Raw genomic sequence first — 15,406 nt, forward strand, 5'->3', positions numbered from 1 at the left:
ATTATTCTAGATATTCTGTTCCATTCTAGAACGTAAATAATGTGCCGCCGACGCGTCGACGTATTTTCGTAGTCGACGTCGACGCGTCGTTGCAGCCCTAGTTTCCACCGTTTGTTGCTAGGATAACAAAAGTAAAATGTAAAATTTTTAAGTTGGTCTGCCTCAGCGGTCTGACAGCGCTCGTCACTGTCAGAATGAGTGAGATGGCCAATCAAATCAAAGAAGGCGGGGCTTACTCTTTAGTTATAGCTGTTAAAGAGTGCGTTGTAAGATGTAAGTAGCTAAACATTTAATATTTGACAACTGTTTTACAATAAAAACGTTCAGCGACCAGCAGCAATATCAAGTGATGCAAACTACTGGACATTTTTTAATGAAATTTTACCATGTTGAATTGAAAATATTAAATGATTTATGAAAATCATAACTGAATTTGATGTGACATGACATTTTTACATATTAGGCAGATCAAAGTAAGAGTGAATGTGTGCATATTTAAAAACTAATTATTATTTGCAAATAGTTTACTTCATAACTACAATAGAACTGGAACTTTTACCATTCTTATTTTTTTTCTTTATTTCCTTAAATCCGCTTTAATAATTTAATTATTTTAAATAACCCAATAAGACCAAACCCCCCTGCCCTCCTTCCCCACACAAAAAACCCCCAAAACTTTGGTCCCCCTCCCCAATGTCTAGGACATGGTTACATCCTTGCCTCTGCATAGAAGCTTAATAAAGCCTAAACCTCGGCATCGGTCCATCGGCCGTATTTTTTAAACTCCATTGTTGATTGGAATAGACTCTTACTGCACACACCACAACAGGTGGTTGAAATAAAATGCTGCGTGGATTCAACCAATCAAAATGCTGCGTGAACTCAACCAATCACCATGTTCAACTCCCAAGTCTCATCCCTGAAAGTTCCTGAACATGAAAAAAGTACTACCTTGTGAGCAGGGACTTTCTGAGAGGGGCATTTTTACCTAGAACTTCATTTAAACCGTGGTCCCTGCGGTCGAAACACACCAAGTACCATCCAAAAAGTCCCTAGTTCCAGGGGAAAGTTGTTTCCAAACTTCTGTTTAGTGGGTGTGTCAAATATGTCAGCCCAACCAGCAGCAACATGTATATAAACCACGTGGTATTAAAGAGACAGCTCGCACAATAGGTCCAAGTAAAGTTTTTTAGAAATCTGTCCGCTGCAGCTTAGTATATGCAACAATTTAAGATATTAGGAGACATGATTGTCGTAAGAGTTTTATAGTAAAAATATAGCATATCAACATTATGTAGTTGTTTATATTTTTAGCTTCATTGCAAGGCAAGTTTATTTCTATATACCAAATTTCATACACAATGGTAATTAAGTGCTTTACATAAATACATAAAGAAAATACAAGGTATTAAAAAAGTAAGAACTAGAAATAAAATGATTTAATTTAGAATTGATTACCAGGAGATAAAAAGGTTGATTAAATGGGATGGGGATGTTCTCTTTTATTCTGGACGGCAAGGGCAGTGAATGCATCGAGCGTATTTTGCAGTATTAAACCCGTATTTATATCGATTTCATCAGGCTCCGAAAATTCTTCAAAAAGAACACAAAGAAACTTTCTCAGTTGCCATAGTTGCAACTCTTGCGTCATCAGAACAGGGTGTTCAACGCAGCACCGTATCCAGGACTATAGTGACAAATGACAAAAACAACCATTGAGAACAAGACGCATGAAACAAGGGAACCAATCAGAACATGACCCACAAGACGAGGCACAAGACATGATCACATGAGGGCAAGGAGGTCACATGACAGGAACCAGGAAACATGACTGAGGCAACATTACAAACTAAAAGACAAGAAAACATGAACCAAAACCCAAACCAACATGACAGGCCTGACTGTATACGTTTGGTTCGATCATGATAATCTTCACGCATGAACACAATTTTTGTGAATTTATTTTCAATCAACAGAAGTAAATAGCAACCGCTTTTTTTCAAGTCAAACTGATGTATTTCATATCGTAGGAAATGTGATTGAGCTTGTGTTCTCCACAGACTTTATTTTAGGCATTTAGCCAAAAAACTATTAAAAAAATTAACTTCGAGACTATGGAACCGGAAATGCCAGCCATTTTTGGCCTACAAAAATATGTTATTTTTATACGTACTTTATAGATCCAGTTGCTGGCCATCAGGCTGAGATTAATTTCTAAACTATCTTTGTACAAAGCCACCATTACAGCCTCTTTATGTTGTGTGACACGCTGGCAGAGGATTGATTGATGGCAGGTAAGTGCCACTATCTGGGCACAGGCTGCTTTTCTGGTTGCTTTGTTCCTGTTGTCTCCTTGGGTCAGGCTCCGGACGATAAGTACCAGATGCAGAGCCTGGCCCTGTCTCAGTTCAGGCCCCCAGACTGGACTCGGATGAGTTGAGTGTCAACTGGATTATGTTCCCGGTTAAAAATGGTCCAGTCAGACTTTAATTATGCTGGAAGTGGACTGTTCTCTTCTTTCTGATTTACGCCTCAGGGTCAGATGAAACCTTGTGTTGTTATGGGTCTTTTATGCACCTGTTAACTAATTTCAAGACATTTAGGCCTGATTTCACAGTCCGGGTTTAGATTAAACCAGGTTTAGGCCTTAAATTAGGGCATTTAGGTAGCTTTTAATGTGCCTTTGAGACAAAACAATGGCACAGACATATTTTAAGATATACTGTATCAGTGCAAGTTTCCTTCAGTTAAGACAGCTCAGACATGCATTTTAGTCTGGGACTAACCATCTATCGCAACTTTCACCAAATTAAAAACTAAATATCATCAGAAGTTTATCTAGATCTCTATAGTGACACAAATATGGAATATTTCTTGCATGAAGCCACCAAAAATAACTAAATTAGGATAAAAATGATTAATGAAAAATATAGCGAAACATTATTGCAATTTAAAAGAACAGTTTTTTTTGTTCAGTACATGTTAAAATGTAATTTATCCCTGTGATGCAAAGTTGAATTTTCATTACTTCAGTCTTCAGTGTCACATGATCCTTCAGAAATCATTCTAATATGCTATTTTTCTGCTCAATAAACATTAATTATTATTATTATTATTATTAAAGATGAAAATCGTTGTGATGCTTCATATTTTTTGAAATACTTTTTTTTCAGGATAATTTAATGAAGAGAACGTTTAAAAGAACAGCATTTATTTAAAACGATTTTTTTGACAGTCTGAATATTTTTAATGTCAGTTTTGATCAATTTAATGTATCGATGCTGAATATAATGATTAATTTCTTCAAAAAAATTTAACATTTTAAGAAAATTAACATCAACGAACAATATATTCTTATAGCATTTATGAACCTTTGTTAATGTTAGTTAATAATATAAATAATAAAATGTTCATGTTAAAGGGTTAGTTCACCCAAAAATGAAAATTCTGTCATTAATTACTCAACCTCATGTCGTTGGACACCTGTAAGACCTCCGTTCATATTCGGAACACAAATGAAGATATTTTAGTTGAAAGCTGATGGCTGAGAAAGGCTTCAGATAGGCCTCCATTGGCATTCAGTACATTGACACTTCCATGAAAGGCACTTAAAACGTTGTTACAAAGTCCATCTCACCACAGTGGCTCTACAATAATTTTACGATGCGACGACAATAGTTTTTGTGCGCAAAAAAAAATCAAAATAACACCTTTATCTAACTTGTTCTCGACTTCCGTGTATGCCTCCATGACGCATGCGCGAGAATATGACGTAGCGCCGGCGTTCGGGAATCCATGAAATACACACTTAAGCCCCATTTTGAGCACTACGCCGAGACCTAAAGCACGATCAATGTAGAATCCAACAGCTTAGACACGCGCGTCTTCCTCTGCTCGTAAACAAATCGCTTCTGGGTCATGTGTCCGAACGCCGGATCTGCGTCATATTCTCGCGCATGCGTCGTGGAGGCATACACGGAAGTCGAGAACAAGTTGGATAAAGGTGTTATTTTGATTTTTTTTTTTAGCACAAAAACTATTGTCGTCGCATCGTAAAATTATTGTAGAGCCACTGTGGTGAGATAGACTTTGTAACGACGTTTTAAGTGCCTTTCATGGATATTGGAAGTGTCAATGTACTGAATGCCAATGGAGGCCTATCTGAAGCCTTTCTCAGCCATCAGCTTTCAACTAAAATATCTTCATTTGTGTTCCGAATATGAACAGAGGACTTACGGGTGTCCAACGACATGAGGGTGAGTAATTAATGACAGAATTTTCATTTTTGGGTGAACTAACCCTTTAACTAATGTTAACAATTTCTATTCTTAAAAATATATTAGTAAATGTTGAGATTAACATTAAGATTAATAAATACTGTGCACATATTATTAATTGTTAGTTCACGCTAACTAACCTAGTTAAGGAATGTTAACAAATGTAAAGTGTCACCAAAAAAATCGTACTGACCCAAAACTTTTGAATAGACACAGTTTCATTATCAGAGGAACAGAAATATATTATTTAATCAGAATAATGCAAAACAGTTTCATGCTCCGTAAGAAACATTCACGGCCAGTAAATGTCCTCAGTAAACCTGCGACTGGTCCCTAATTTGACAGTACAGCAAAGTGACAGACATTAAATGAACTCAGTAAGAGTTTTGTCATCATCCATTTATCCTCCACCTCACCCTGCTTTCATTGACACCATGTGTCTGCTATTTTCTGCTATTTTCTCTCCATCAGTCTGCCTGGCTCAGCATCTGTCCATTCTCGCACACTTTTCTCAATAATTATATAAACTGGCAAACCCGTGGTGTGGCGGTTTGGCGCTCCTGCATGTCCTCGGGTGAGGAGCCGCTAATGATTGAGCCCCACTGGGACGCTGCTCTGTAGGTCACCGGCAGGTGCCAATGGCTCTGTCATTACCGCTCGCTGGCAGCTTATGGAGGGGACCATCAAATGATCCATTTGCTTTTTGGCCCAGGAAAGAGAGAGATAGGAAGACTCAGGATGGAGAGCTCCCCGGGGTGCATTCACACAGTGAGAGATGCTCTGTTATCGATCCGCGCTCCCGTACTGACAGTTGTGTTACTGTGCGCGGCAGCGGGGAGGGAAGAGAAGAGTGACTTTGAGTAAGTTAGACCGTAGACTGTTACTCACCGCTGTTTTCTGGCTTTCTGTTTAGAAAGCGGACTGGAAACGGAGTGCCTCGGGCTGGTTTTTCACTCTTTCTCGTTATTTTTCTTGGTCTGTTGTTTTCAGGTGTGAGCAAAATTCGAAATATATGAGCCTTTTATGCTCACCAAGGCTGCATTTAAATTCATAATAAATATAATATAATATAATACTGTGGGATCATTATTGTAGTGATTATTATGTTTCTTGCATGTTATAGTGTATAGTGTAACAACCATGGAAGACACATCATGTCCATATTCCAGGATGACAATGTCTAGATTGTTCAGGCTCAAATTGTGAAAGTTTGTAGGGAGCATAAATAATCATTTTCACACATTAATTGGCTCCTCTCTGAGTCCATGTCCAATGTTTAATTCATTAAAAGTCTTTGGGATGTGCTGGAGGAGACTTTACAGAGTGCTGGACTTTTGCATTGTCACAACACAACATTTATTTCCGTCAAGAGGTGCATCAATTTTGGGTAAGGATCTTGTATTGACTATGCAAGAGTCAAGCACTCTACTAAGGGTGCGTTCACACTTGTCATGTTTGGTTCGATTAAAACGAACCCTGGTGCGATTGCTCGGTTAGTGCGGTTCATTTGAACATATGTGAACGCTGCTATACGAACCCTGGTGCACACCAAACAAGCGGACCGAGACTGCTAAAAAGATGGGTCTCGGTCCGCTTCCAAACGAACTCTGGTGCGGTTCGATTGATATATGAATGCAAAACGGACCAAAGACATGTAAACAAACCAAAAACAGGACGTGATGTCACAAGATGCGACGCTACAAGTCAGCTGATTTGACGACGCGGAAAGATCGGTGTATCCAAAATGAGTAGAGGGCAAACGTGGAGCAACGAGGAGGTAAAGTGCCTCATCAATAAATGCAGATCTTCGTTTCAGCATACAACGGAGGAAATCCTGGTGCTGTTTGCAATGTTTTGAACATTTTATGAGCTCTTCGTGAGTTCTCAGCTGGTAAAAATAAAACCATATTGTACACGCATAAAATGATCGTGTTTAATCCAGCACACAGCATTGTTTTGAATGTTCGGTAAGCAAGCTCCGTCACGAAATATACGTCATAAAAGCCGACCAATCAGGTTGTGACCATATCCCTATGCCTTTGGTTCGGTAACTTATGGTTCAGTGTGAACGCTAAGTGGACCAGGACTATGTTTTGTTTTTGTTTTTGGTCCGGACCAAATTAACCAAACAAACCGAACTACAAGTGTGAACGCACCCTCAGTCAACTCCCATCCCAAAGACTTAGGGCGTTTTCACACCTGAAAGTGCGCACCAAGGTCCGAACCGAAGTTCATGTTTTGATACATTTTATACATTCGGTTAGTTTTGGTTTGGTTTCACAATTATGTGAGCGCACTAAAGAACTTTACATGACGCACTTGCGTCCACTCCTCATCATCTTTGTGGGCTGCATCTGGACATTGATTGGTTTGTAAAAGAACGCGCATCTGACGTCAGCGTCTTTGACAAGAATGAATGAACGGATGCATATCATTGCCACTATTGAACAGTGCGCATTGCTTGACTATTTTTTATTCGTTACATTTAAAAGTGGACATTTCAAGCTTTATATACACATATTTCTCATGTTTGTGAGACAAGTAGCTACTGAGTTTCGGTTTATTTGAGACACGCTCCAGTTCATGTGTAAAGCATGTGATCGCTCCCGCGATTATTGTCTGCTATAGACTATTTGCTTCTTATTTATTAAATCCAGGCAATTATCTGATTAAACGTTGATTAAAATTAAGATACAATTTATACAAAACGAAATTCACATTAAAGAAAGGCTTTCTATGCAAAATCATACAAAATTTTGTTCAAAATCATTTCTGACCTTCTGTCTTCTGACATATTGCGCATCTTTTCACTTTTCATAATCAATGTAGCCTAGATTGAATTTTAAAATAACATAATAATATTTAAACATAAACAGTCAATTATTCCGCTTATACTACCACACCTCAAAACATTGTTCAAATATTGTATTTCAAGACATTTGTCAGGTTTTTGTCCTTACAACGCTCTGCGTGTTGGACTTATTTCCTACGCATCAAAACCCAGGCCTCCATTGCGAATTCCGTTATTTTAGAGCTAGTAACTAAGGCTTCAGCCACTGGAAGGAGACTTATGCAGTTATTAATGCAGAGAGAGAAAGAGAGATATTAAGCGTATGTGAATTACCTCTGAATAGTCTGTGTTTCTCAACAGTGTTCATCAGCAGCGTCTCTACTAATAGCGAAACTAAATGTATTTGCTCCAAGAACAAAGCCGTTATTACCTCGATAGTGAGAAATTCATGTAGCTTTTAAGTTGTTAAACTTTTTTACCGATAAAATCGTCAGAGCAGTGCTTACAACACATTTCTGTGCGAGTGTGTGTCCTCATTGTAGGCTGTGCATGTGCGTTTGAGTGGGAGAATGGGACTATGTGTTTTCCGTACATAATAAAACGTAATTTTGTGGCAAAAAAACATGGATTTTTTTTTTAACCTATGGTTTATTATATTATATTATATTATATTAATTATATTAATTATATTATATTATATTATATTAATTATATTAATTATATTATATTATATTATATATACGTATTGGTTTTTACAAACTGTTTTCAATTCTGAATGGCACATGCTCCTGGCATCTATAAATCCTGTGCCGCCCCCTCTGCTGTACATCTACAACTGTACAGATCAATAGAAAAACACACTCTGACATTAAATTCACACACTCCTCTCGAATGCCCTTTAGAAAAGGATTGCTTCTGTAGTCTAATCTGGGACACTTGATGAGTTTTTAATATCTGCGATTTTTGAAGTTGTGCTTCAGCCTATAAATAACACTGCCAATAGTACACAAAGGATTAAATGACCCTTTCCGTTTCTGATCAATGGTTTTGTGCTGGCTAATAGCTTTATTTCCGACAGCCCTAGAAATCATCTTCTCTGTGAGGAGAACACGGTGTAGCATAATAAACGTTTTTGGACATGGTTACACATCACTTCAGTGACATCTAAAGGTCAAAAATAAAATTCAAAAAAATTCTCATGACATTCCAAACCCATTTCTGTTTTGTTTTTTCTTGTGTGGGACAGAAATGGTTATTTAGCAGAATGCCAAGGTTGCTGATTTTCATGCAGTGAAACACAAATTGACCACAGCTCCAAAAAAGGACATTTTTATGGTGCTTTTTGTCATTAGGGACTTGACAGCCCCAGTCCCCATTCACTTTCATTCTATGATAAGAAAACAGCCTAGACATTCTGCTAAACATCTCATTTTGTATTCTTAAAGTCATAGATGTTTGGTTAAAATGGTGAAAATGTGAACATGAGAAAATAGTGACATACTATTCATTAATGAGTGAACTGTTGCTTTAAACACTGGCACATCTTTACTCCTGTCTCTATCTATAGTTGTAATCTGGGCCATATTGGTAAAAACAGAAAGCGTTTGATCTATTATTCATGTTACTCTTTCAAGTTAGTATGTATATGCCTGTAAAGCAAGTGCTGAGTTAAAAATACAAGTAAACACAAATGTGTTTACCAGAACGCTGCACGTTTATTGCCACACTTTGATTTTTCTATGGTGATTAAATCAAATTGGTTATCAAATCGATAACCATGCAGTTTTCCCCTTTTAAAAATGTTCATAAACCATTCAGGATCTGCTTGTTGCCACATGTTTTTCTCGATGCAATCGATTCAAGAGTCATATTTTTTTTCTTTCTTTCTTTCACCTCCAGCGGTCAGACTCCACTCAAACGTCCTCTTTGCTTGTACAGTGTGACCTTTCTCCATAAGATTGGCCCTTTATCCCTGCTCTCTGGCAGCTGTAAACACATTTTCTCTTACTGGCATTACCCAGCACCATTTGCTTGTGCCCACGTCCTGACCCTCTCTGTGTGCCCTTGCCGTTACATCCCTCATTTGTCTCTCTTCCCAGGTGGTTGTTCACACCAGAGCCGGCGAGCGGCTCTACCGAATCTCACCTTGGGCAAAGTATGTGACCCAGCATGAGAAGTCCGTCATCTATGATTGGGTACATTGGGACCCTCCTCAACCTTACATTGTAAGTGATTATTTCCCCCTAGCGCCGGTGTGCCACAACCTTTTATTTTGTAGTTAATATATCATGACCCTTCTATTTAAAGGTGCAGTGTGTAGTATTTATGAAGATCCATTGACAGAAATACAATATAACTATGTTTTCAGTCGTGTATAAAGACCTTACATAATGTACAGTTATGTTTTTATTACCTTAGAATGATCCATTTCTATCTACATACACCCTTACAGTTAAATCGCCATTTTGCGCCATCATGTTTCTACAGTAGCCCTAAATGGACAAACTTCTCTACAAAGCGGTAGTCACTCTCTGCTCTCTCCGACATTGACTTTTTTGTCCTGTGTCAGCCGATGCCGCTAAAATTCACACACTGCACCTTTAAAGGAGCTATATGTGGAAATCAGAAACACTTGTTATTAGCGACACTAGTGGCCTTTAAGTGAACTGCAGCCAGCAACTTATTGCTCGCACTTGTAACATATAAGAGACTGAATGTGATTTAAGGCCACGATGTACTCACGCCAAAGTTATTTTTCATTGTTTGCTTAGAAGTAAAAAGAAGCTGGAAATACGTTTGTTAACGAAGATCAGCGATGCTAAGATGAATATGTAAATATGTGCTGTGCACTTTCCTCTCAATAACAAAAAAATAAACACATCAAAAATGATAACGGTGAGAAAACAGCAGTTAAGAAAGCATCTGATCATAGCGATGTGGATATGTTTACATCAGCTCAATTCTGATTTTTCTCGCTCTTGCGAGTTTACATCCTGTCCAACCTGATCTCACGGCAATTCGTACATATTTTACGAGGTGGCTGATTTGTACGAATTTGTACGACCTCTCTCGCAATTTGTACGATTTTTCCAAATTCCTATAAGTTTGTACGAACGACCTACCTCAAACCCCGCCCCTAAACCTACCCGTCACTGGGGTTTAGACAAAACGCACAAATTCGTATGAGTCAGGTCGTACAAATTTGTACGAATTAGCCACTTCGTAAAATACGTACGGATTAGTCGTGTGAGAGCGTTGTTAATTTCTGACTTTTTCCCCTTTTTTCTGACTTTACATCTTACAATTCCAATTAGCCACCCCCCCACCCCCCAATTTTTAGACACCCGAATTGACTGCATGCAAATGCAGACTTCTGAGGAAAAAAGTCTGAATTGTGAGATGTAAACTCACAATTTTCTGTGAGATTTATAACTTATAATTTATTATGATTTATAACTTGCGAGATATAAACTTGTAACTCTGTGAATAAAAAGTCTGAATTCTGAGAAGGGCGCACGTATGTGTGTACTATATATTTCCCATTAATTAAAGTTTCCAAGCAAAGCAAACTGTCTAAAAGCAGGAGGAGGAAGAAAATGGATTTATGAATGCATCATGAGCCATTTCATTGGTTTCTAATTACTGTAATTTTGCTTTAATGTCAAGACTGTGCACATCATCCCCACAGACTTTGAATTATATATGCTTGTTAACGTCTTCCAGTCATAAGTCATGATACGATGAGATTCTCCAAATTAGCTACTGTCAGCTCTGCTCAGTGGCTCCATCTTATCTTCAGTTGTATTGGCATGATGTTAAATTTGGATGAAGAATTGTTTCAGAGATATTTCCCTGCTGTTTCTGTGCCAGCACAAGCATCCTCGTCCACAGAAGCCCAGGAGCTTGCGGATATACGAGTCCCACATTGGCATCGCTTCTCCTGAGGGTAAAGTGGCATCCTACAGCAACTTTACACACAACGTGCTGCCCAGGATCAAAGATCTTGGTAAGAGACTGCTTCGTTGACACAAAACTGTTTAGATTGTTTGTACTAAATTTACTTGAGTTCAAAGTGACTTAAAGGTGGGGTAAGTGTTATTTCAAAAATGCTTTATAAAAGTGTCTCAGGCCGAGGACCAAAACAAACTTGTAGCCAATCAGTAGTAAATGGCGTGTCTACGAATGATGGTGAGAAGAGAGCGTTCGGTGCACGACATTATTCAAAATACGTGACACCGGAAAGAAAGAGTGAGATGGCAGATAAAAAACACATGTGGAAAATGTCTATGGAACAAAATAAGGCTTACGATCAGGCAAGAAGTATCAGCTTTCCAGTGTTGGAGAGCACTCAAGGAGCACTATGGCCTTCAATCGGATGCAGAGGTTGCTTTATATCTTCTTGATAGGCGAGTAACATTGGTTTTGTGTTGTTTTGTTTCACAGAACTAATATATGCTGGCTTTTGCTTGAATATGCTTGTTTGTCCATTTGCGATCGCATTGTCGTTCACTTGTTTCCTTTGGCTCCTCTTTTCGTGATCGCTATAACCCTCTAATCTTGTCATATTTGTAATATGTTCGTCAGTTGGACTGTCATGCTCGTGCTATCGAGTTGTTCATGAGAACTGTGTTTGTGTTTTTGGGATGTAAGGGAGGTCTTTTTCGTTGAACATTCGACCTGGATTACCATAGTAACACACATTGCTTTCACTTATTGATGGCGTCATACCCTCGGCTGGTTGGCACAGCAGATTCCACCATAGTCGTTGCCTGGGTTACGTATGTGTGAAACCCTTTCGGGGTAGGGGCGTGTTTGTTTTGGTGATTTGAAATATCAACATCGGTTACCAGAAAGCACTTACCCCACCTGTAATCCTCACAATTTTTTTAAAACAGATTTTATTTCTATTGTTTTATTTGGTTTGGGTTTTTTTTTTTTTCGTGTTGTGATGTGTTTAGCTTTTTGTTATGTTTGCATTGGCTTTATGTTGCTTTTGTTTGTTTTGTTTGTTTCTTTGACAGTAACATTTAATTCAAACTCATTATTTTATTAGTACAATGATGTGTTTTTTAACACATCCTATAGTTTTATTTTGTTCTGGGTTCTGTTTGTTTCGTTTTGTTTGTTTTCCTTACTTTAATTGGCGTATTTGACAGTAACTTTTCTTTTACAAATGCTTTAAACATAAAAAAAAAAAAAAAAAAAAAAATTATTATATCCGTACATGTCACTTGTCCGTTTTTATTCATTCAACATTTATAGTTCCCATTCAGTCGGTCACGTTCGACGTACACGCTGAGCACGCTGAACAGCACGCAACAGCACTCTGAGGCGGCGTTTGTGGATGACTCATGTTCCCACTGCGGGAACATGACCATCTCGGAACTAAGATCGAGACTCTCCTACCTCCGGGCTGGGGGAGTCCCCTTACCCATCCCACGAATCAGGTCTACCCCTAACCCTCGGGGTGGCTCGCGCTGGTTCTCAGCGTCCCGCCCCGACACCTTTCTTCCCGGAGGTGCATGAGGAGCTCACGAGGTCGTGGACGGCACCTTTTTCTGCCAGAAACCGACCGAGTGACTCCTCCCCCCTCACTACCCTCGACGGCTGGCCAGCCAAGGGTTACGTGGGGATCCCGCCAGTGGAGCGCGCCGTCGCGATGCAACTGTGTCCGGCGACCGCCTCTAACTGGCGCGGTGACCCACGTCTCCCGTCCCGGGCCTGTAAGTTCTCTTCCGGTCTGACCGGAAAGGCTTACAAGGCCTGCGGACAGGCTGCGTCCGCCTTGCATGGCATGGCGCTGCTTCAGGTCCACCAGGCCCAAGCGCTCCTTGACATGCACGAGGGTAGGCCTGACCCAGAGCTCCTCCGGGAGCTCCGGACGGCGACGGACCTCGCCCTCCGGGCGACGAAAGTCACTGCCCGTTCCATTGGTCAGGCTATGTCCACACTTGTGGTCCAGGAGCGGCATCTCTGGCTTAACCTGGCTGATATGAGGGAGACCGATAAATATCGGTTCCTGGACTCCCCCATCTCGTCAGCTGGGTTATTCGGCGACGCGGTCGAGAGCTTTGCCCAGCAGTTCTCGGCCGCCCAGAAGCAGACGGAGGCGATCAAGCACATCCTGCCCCGGCGGCCCGCTGCTGCCCCTACACCGCCGCCGGCGGCAGCGCCTCCGGCTACTCGTCGCCGAGGACGTCCACCCGCCGCCGCCTCCGCCCCCGCCAAAGCCCCGCAGCAGCCTAACACCGGCCGTCGGCGTGGGGCCGGCCGTGGGAAGGACGTCCAGCCCGCTCAGACCGCTGCCAAGCCAGGTGGCAAGCGCCGTCGCAAGCGACCCTGAGACGGGCCACCCAGAGATGGAGGAAACTGCTCTGAGGGAGATGGCTGCAGCACCACTCCCTCCCCCGGAGGAGGGCCGGGGGAGAATCTTTTGTTTTTCTGTTCCGCCGCTGGCCCCAGTGCCAGCGGCACCCAAAACTTCAATAAAAGAGCAGTTTCCAATATCTCTGGGTGCCAAGAGAGTGCGCTTGGCGGTGGTCGACGCTTCCATGCCTCGCCACCCTCAAGTACCTCTCCCTTCGCCAGCAGGGGACGCCGGCTGTCGGGACGCACACAAGCGGCCTCCCCACACTCGCACGTCCCCTCCGCGGATGCAGGTAAGTGTTGCACAGCACACTCAGATCCCGCTTCGGGGCGCTCCCATGCTGTCCGAGCCGGATCCCTGCGTTCCGCCTCGCTGCCCCGCTGCGGGTACGTCTGTGGTGCCGTTGATCCCCCTTGCGCGGAGTCTGGGAGCCTGGCTAGCGCTTCCCAGCCCGTCTCGGTGGCTCCTCCATACCATCAGACTCGGCTATGCGATTCAGTTTGCCCGGCGTCCCCCCAAGTTCAGGGGCGTTCACTTCACGACTGTAGTGGAGGCGAACGCCCCCGTGCTCAGGGCGGAGATCGCTGTCCTATTGGCGAAGGACGCGATAGAGCCGGTCCCTCAAGCCGATATGAGGTCCGGGTTCTACAGCCCGTACTTCATTGTACCCAAGAAAGGCGGCGGGTTACGACCGATCTTGGACCTGCGATTCCTGAACCGGTCCCTTCACAGGCTGCCGTTCACGATGTTAACACGGAAACGCATCTTCAGGTGCATCCGTCCCCGAGATTGGTTTGCAGCGATCGACCTGAAGGACGCGTACTTTCATGTCTCGATTCTCCCTCGACACCGGCCCTTTCTGCGCTTCGCCCTGTCCCTGTCGCCCGCGTCTTTACGAAGGTTGCGGAGGCGGCCATTGTTCCCATGAGAGAGCATGGCGTTCGCATCCTCAACTACCTCGACGACTGGCTGATTCTTGCCCAGTCGCGAGAGCAGTTGTGCGAACACAGGGACAAGGTGCTCAGTCACCTCAGCCAGTTGGGACTTCGGGTCAACTGGGAGAAGAGCAAACTCTGTCCCACACAGAGGATCTCTTTTCTCGGTATGGAGATAGACTCGGTCGCCATGACAGCGCGCCTCACCGAGGAGCGCGTCCAGTCAGTGTTGAACTGCTTGAATTCGTTCAAAGGCAGGACAGCGGTACCACTGAAACATTTTCAGAGGCTCCTGGGGCATATGGCATCCGCAGCCGCAGTAACGCCGCTCGGATTGCTTCATATGAGACCGCTTCAACGCTGGCTACACGATCGAGTCCCGAGATGGGCGTGGCACAGCGGTTCCCTCCGTGTCCAAGTGACTCCGAGATGCCGCCAAACCTTCGGCCCGTGGTCGGACCCTTTGTTTCTCCGGGCGGAATTCACCTAGAGCAAGTGTCCAGGCACTCCGTTGTCTCCACGGATGCCTCATCCACGGGTTGGGGTGCCACGTACAATGGGCTTGCAGTTTCGGGTCTGTGGACGGGGCCTCAACTGCAATGGCATATCAATTGCCTCGAGTTGTTAGCAGTTGGTCTTGCACTCAGCCGCTTCAAAGTGCCGCTCAGAGGCAAGCACGTTCTGGTCCGGACGGACAACACTGCGGCCGTAGCGTACATCAACAAACAAGGTGGTCTACGCTCCCGTCGCATGTCGCAACTCGCCCGCCATCTCCTCTTATGGAGCCAGAAGCATCTGAGGTCGCTTCGTGCTGTTCACATTCCGGGCCTGCTCAATCGTGCGGCCGACGAGCTGTCACGTCAGCAGGTACTTCCGGGAGAATGGCGACTCCATCCCCAGGCGGTCCAGCTAATCTGGAGTCGTTTCGGGGCCGCACAGGTAGACCTGTTTGCCTCCCCAGAGACGACCCACTGTCAGTGGTTTTATTCCTTGACCCAGGGGAACCTCGGGACGGATGCCCTGGCCCACAGCTGGC

General features: G+C 42.8%; 1 protein-coding gene across 1 annotated transcript in view; it reads left to right on the forward strand.

The window, feature by feature from the left end:
* gbe1b (glucan (1,4-alpha-), branching enzyme 1b) overlaps window positions 1-15,406 on the forward strand; it is a 203,341-nt gene that overhangs the window by 36,602 nt on the left and 151,333 nt on the right. The window contains exons 4-5 of the mRNA XM_079823996.1: window positions 9,168-9,293; window positions 10,939-11,074. Coding sequence (XP_079680122.1) covers window positions 9,168-9,293; window positions 10,939-11,074 — 262 coding nt within the window. The remainder of the gene's footprint in view (window positions 1-9,167; window positions 9,294-10,938; window positions 11,075-15,406) is intronic.

This window comes from Gobio gobio (genome assembly GCF_949357685.1).
Source record: "Gobio gobio genome assembly, chromosome: 8".
Taxonomy (NCBI): Eukaryota; Metazoa; Chordata; class Actinopteri; order Cypriniformes; family Gobionidae; genus Gobio; species Gobio gobio.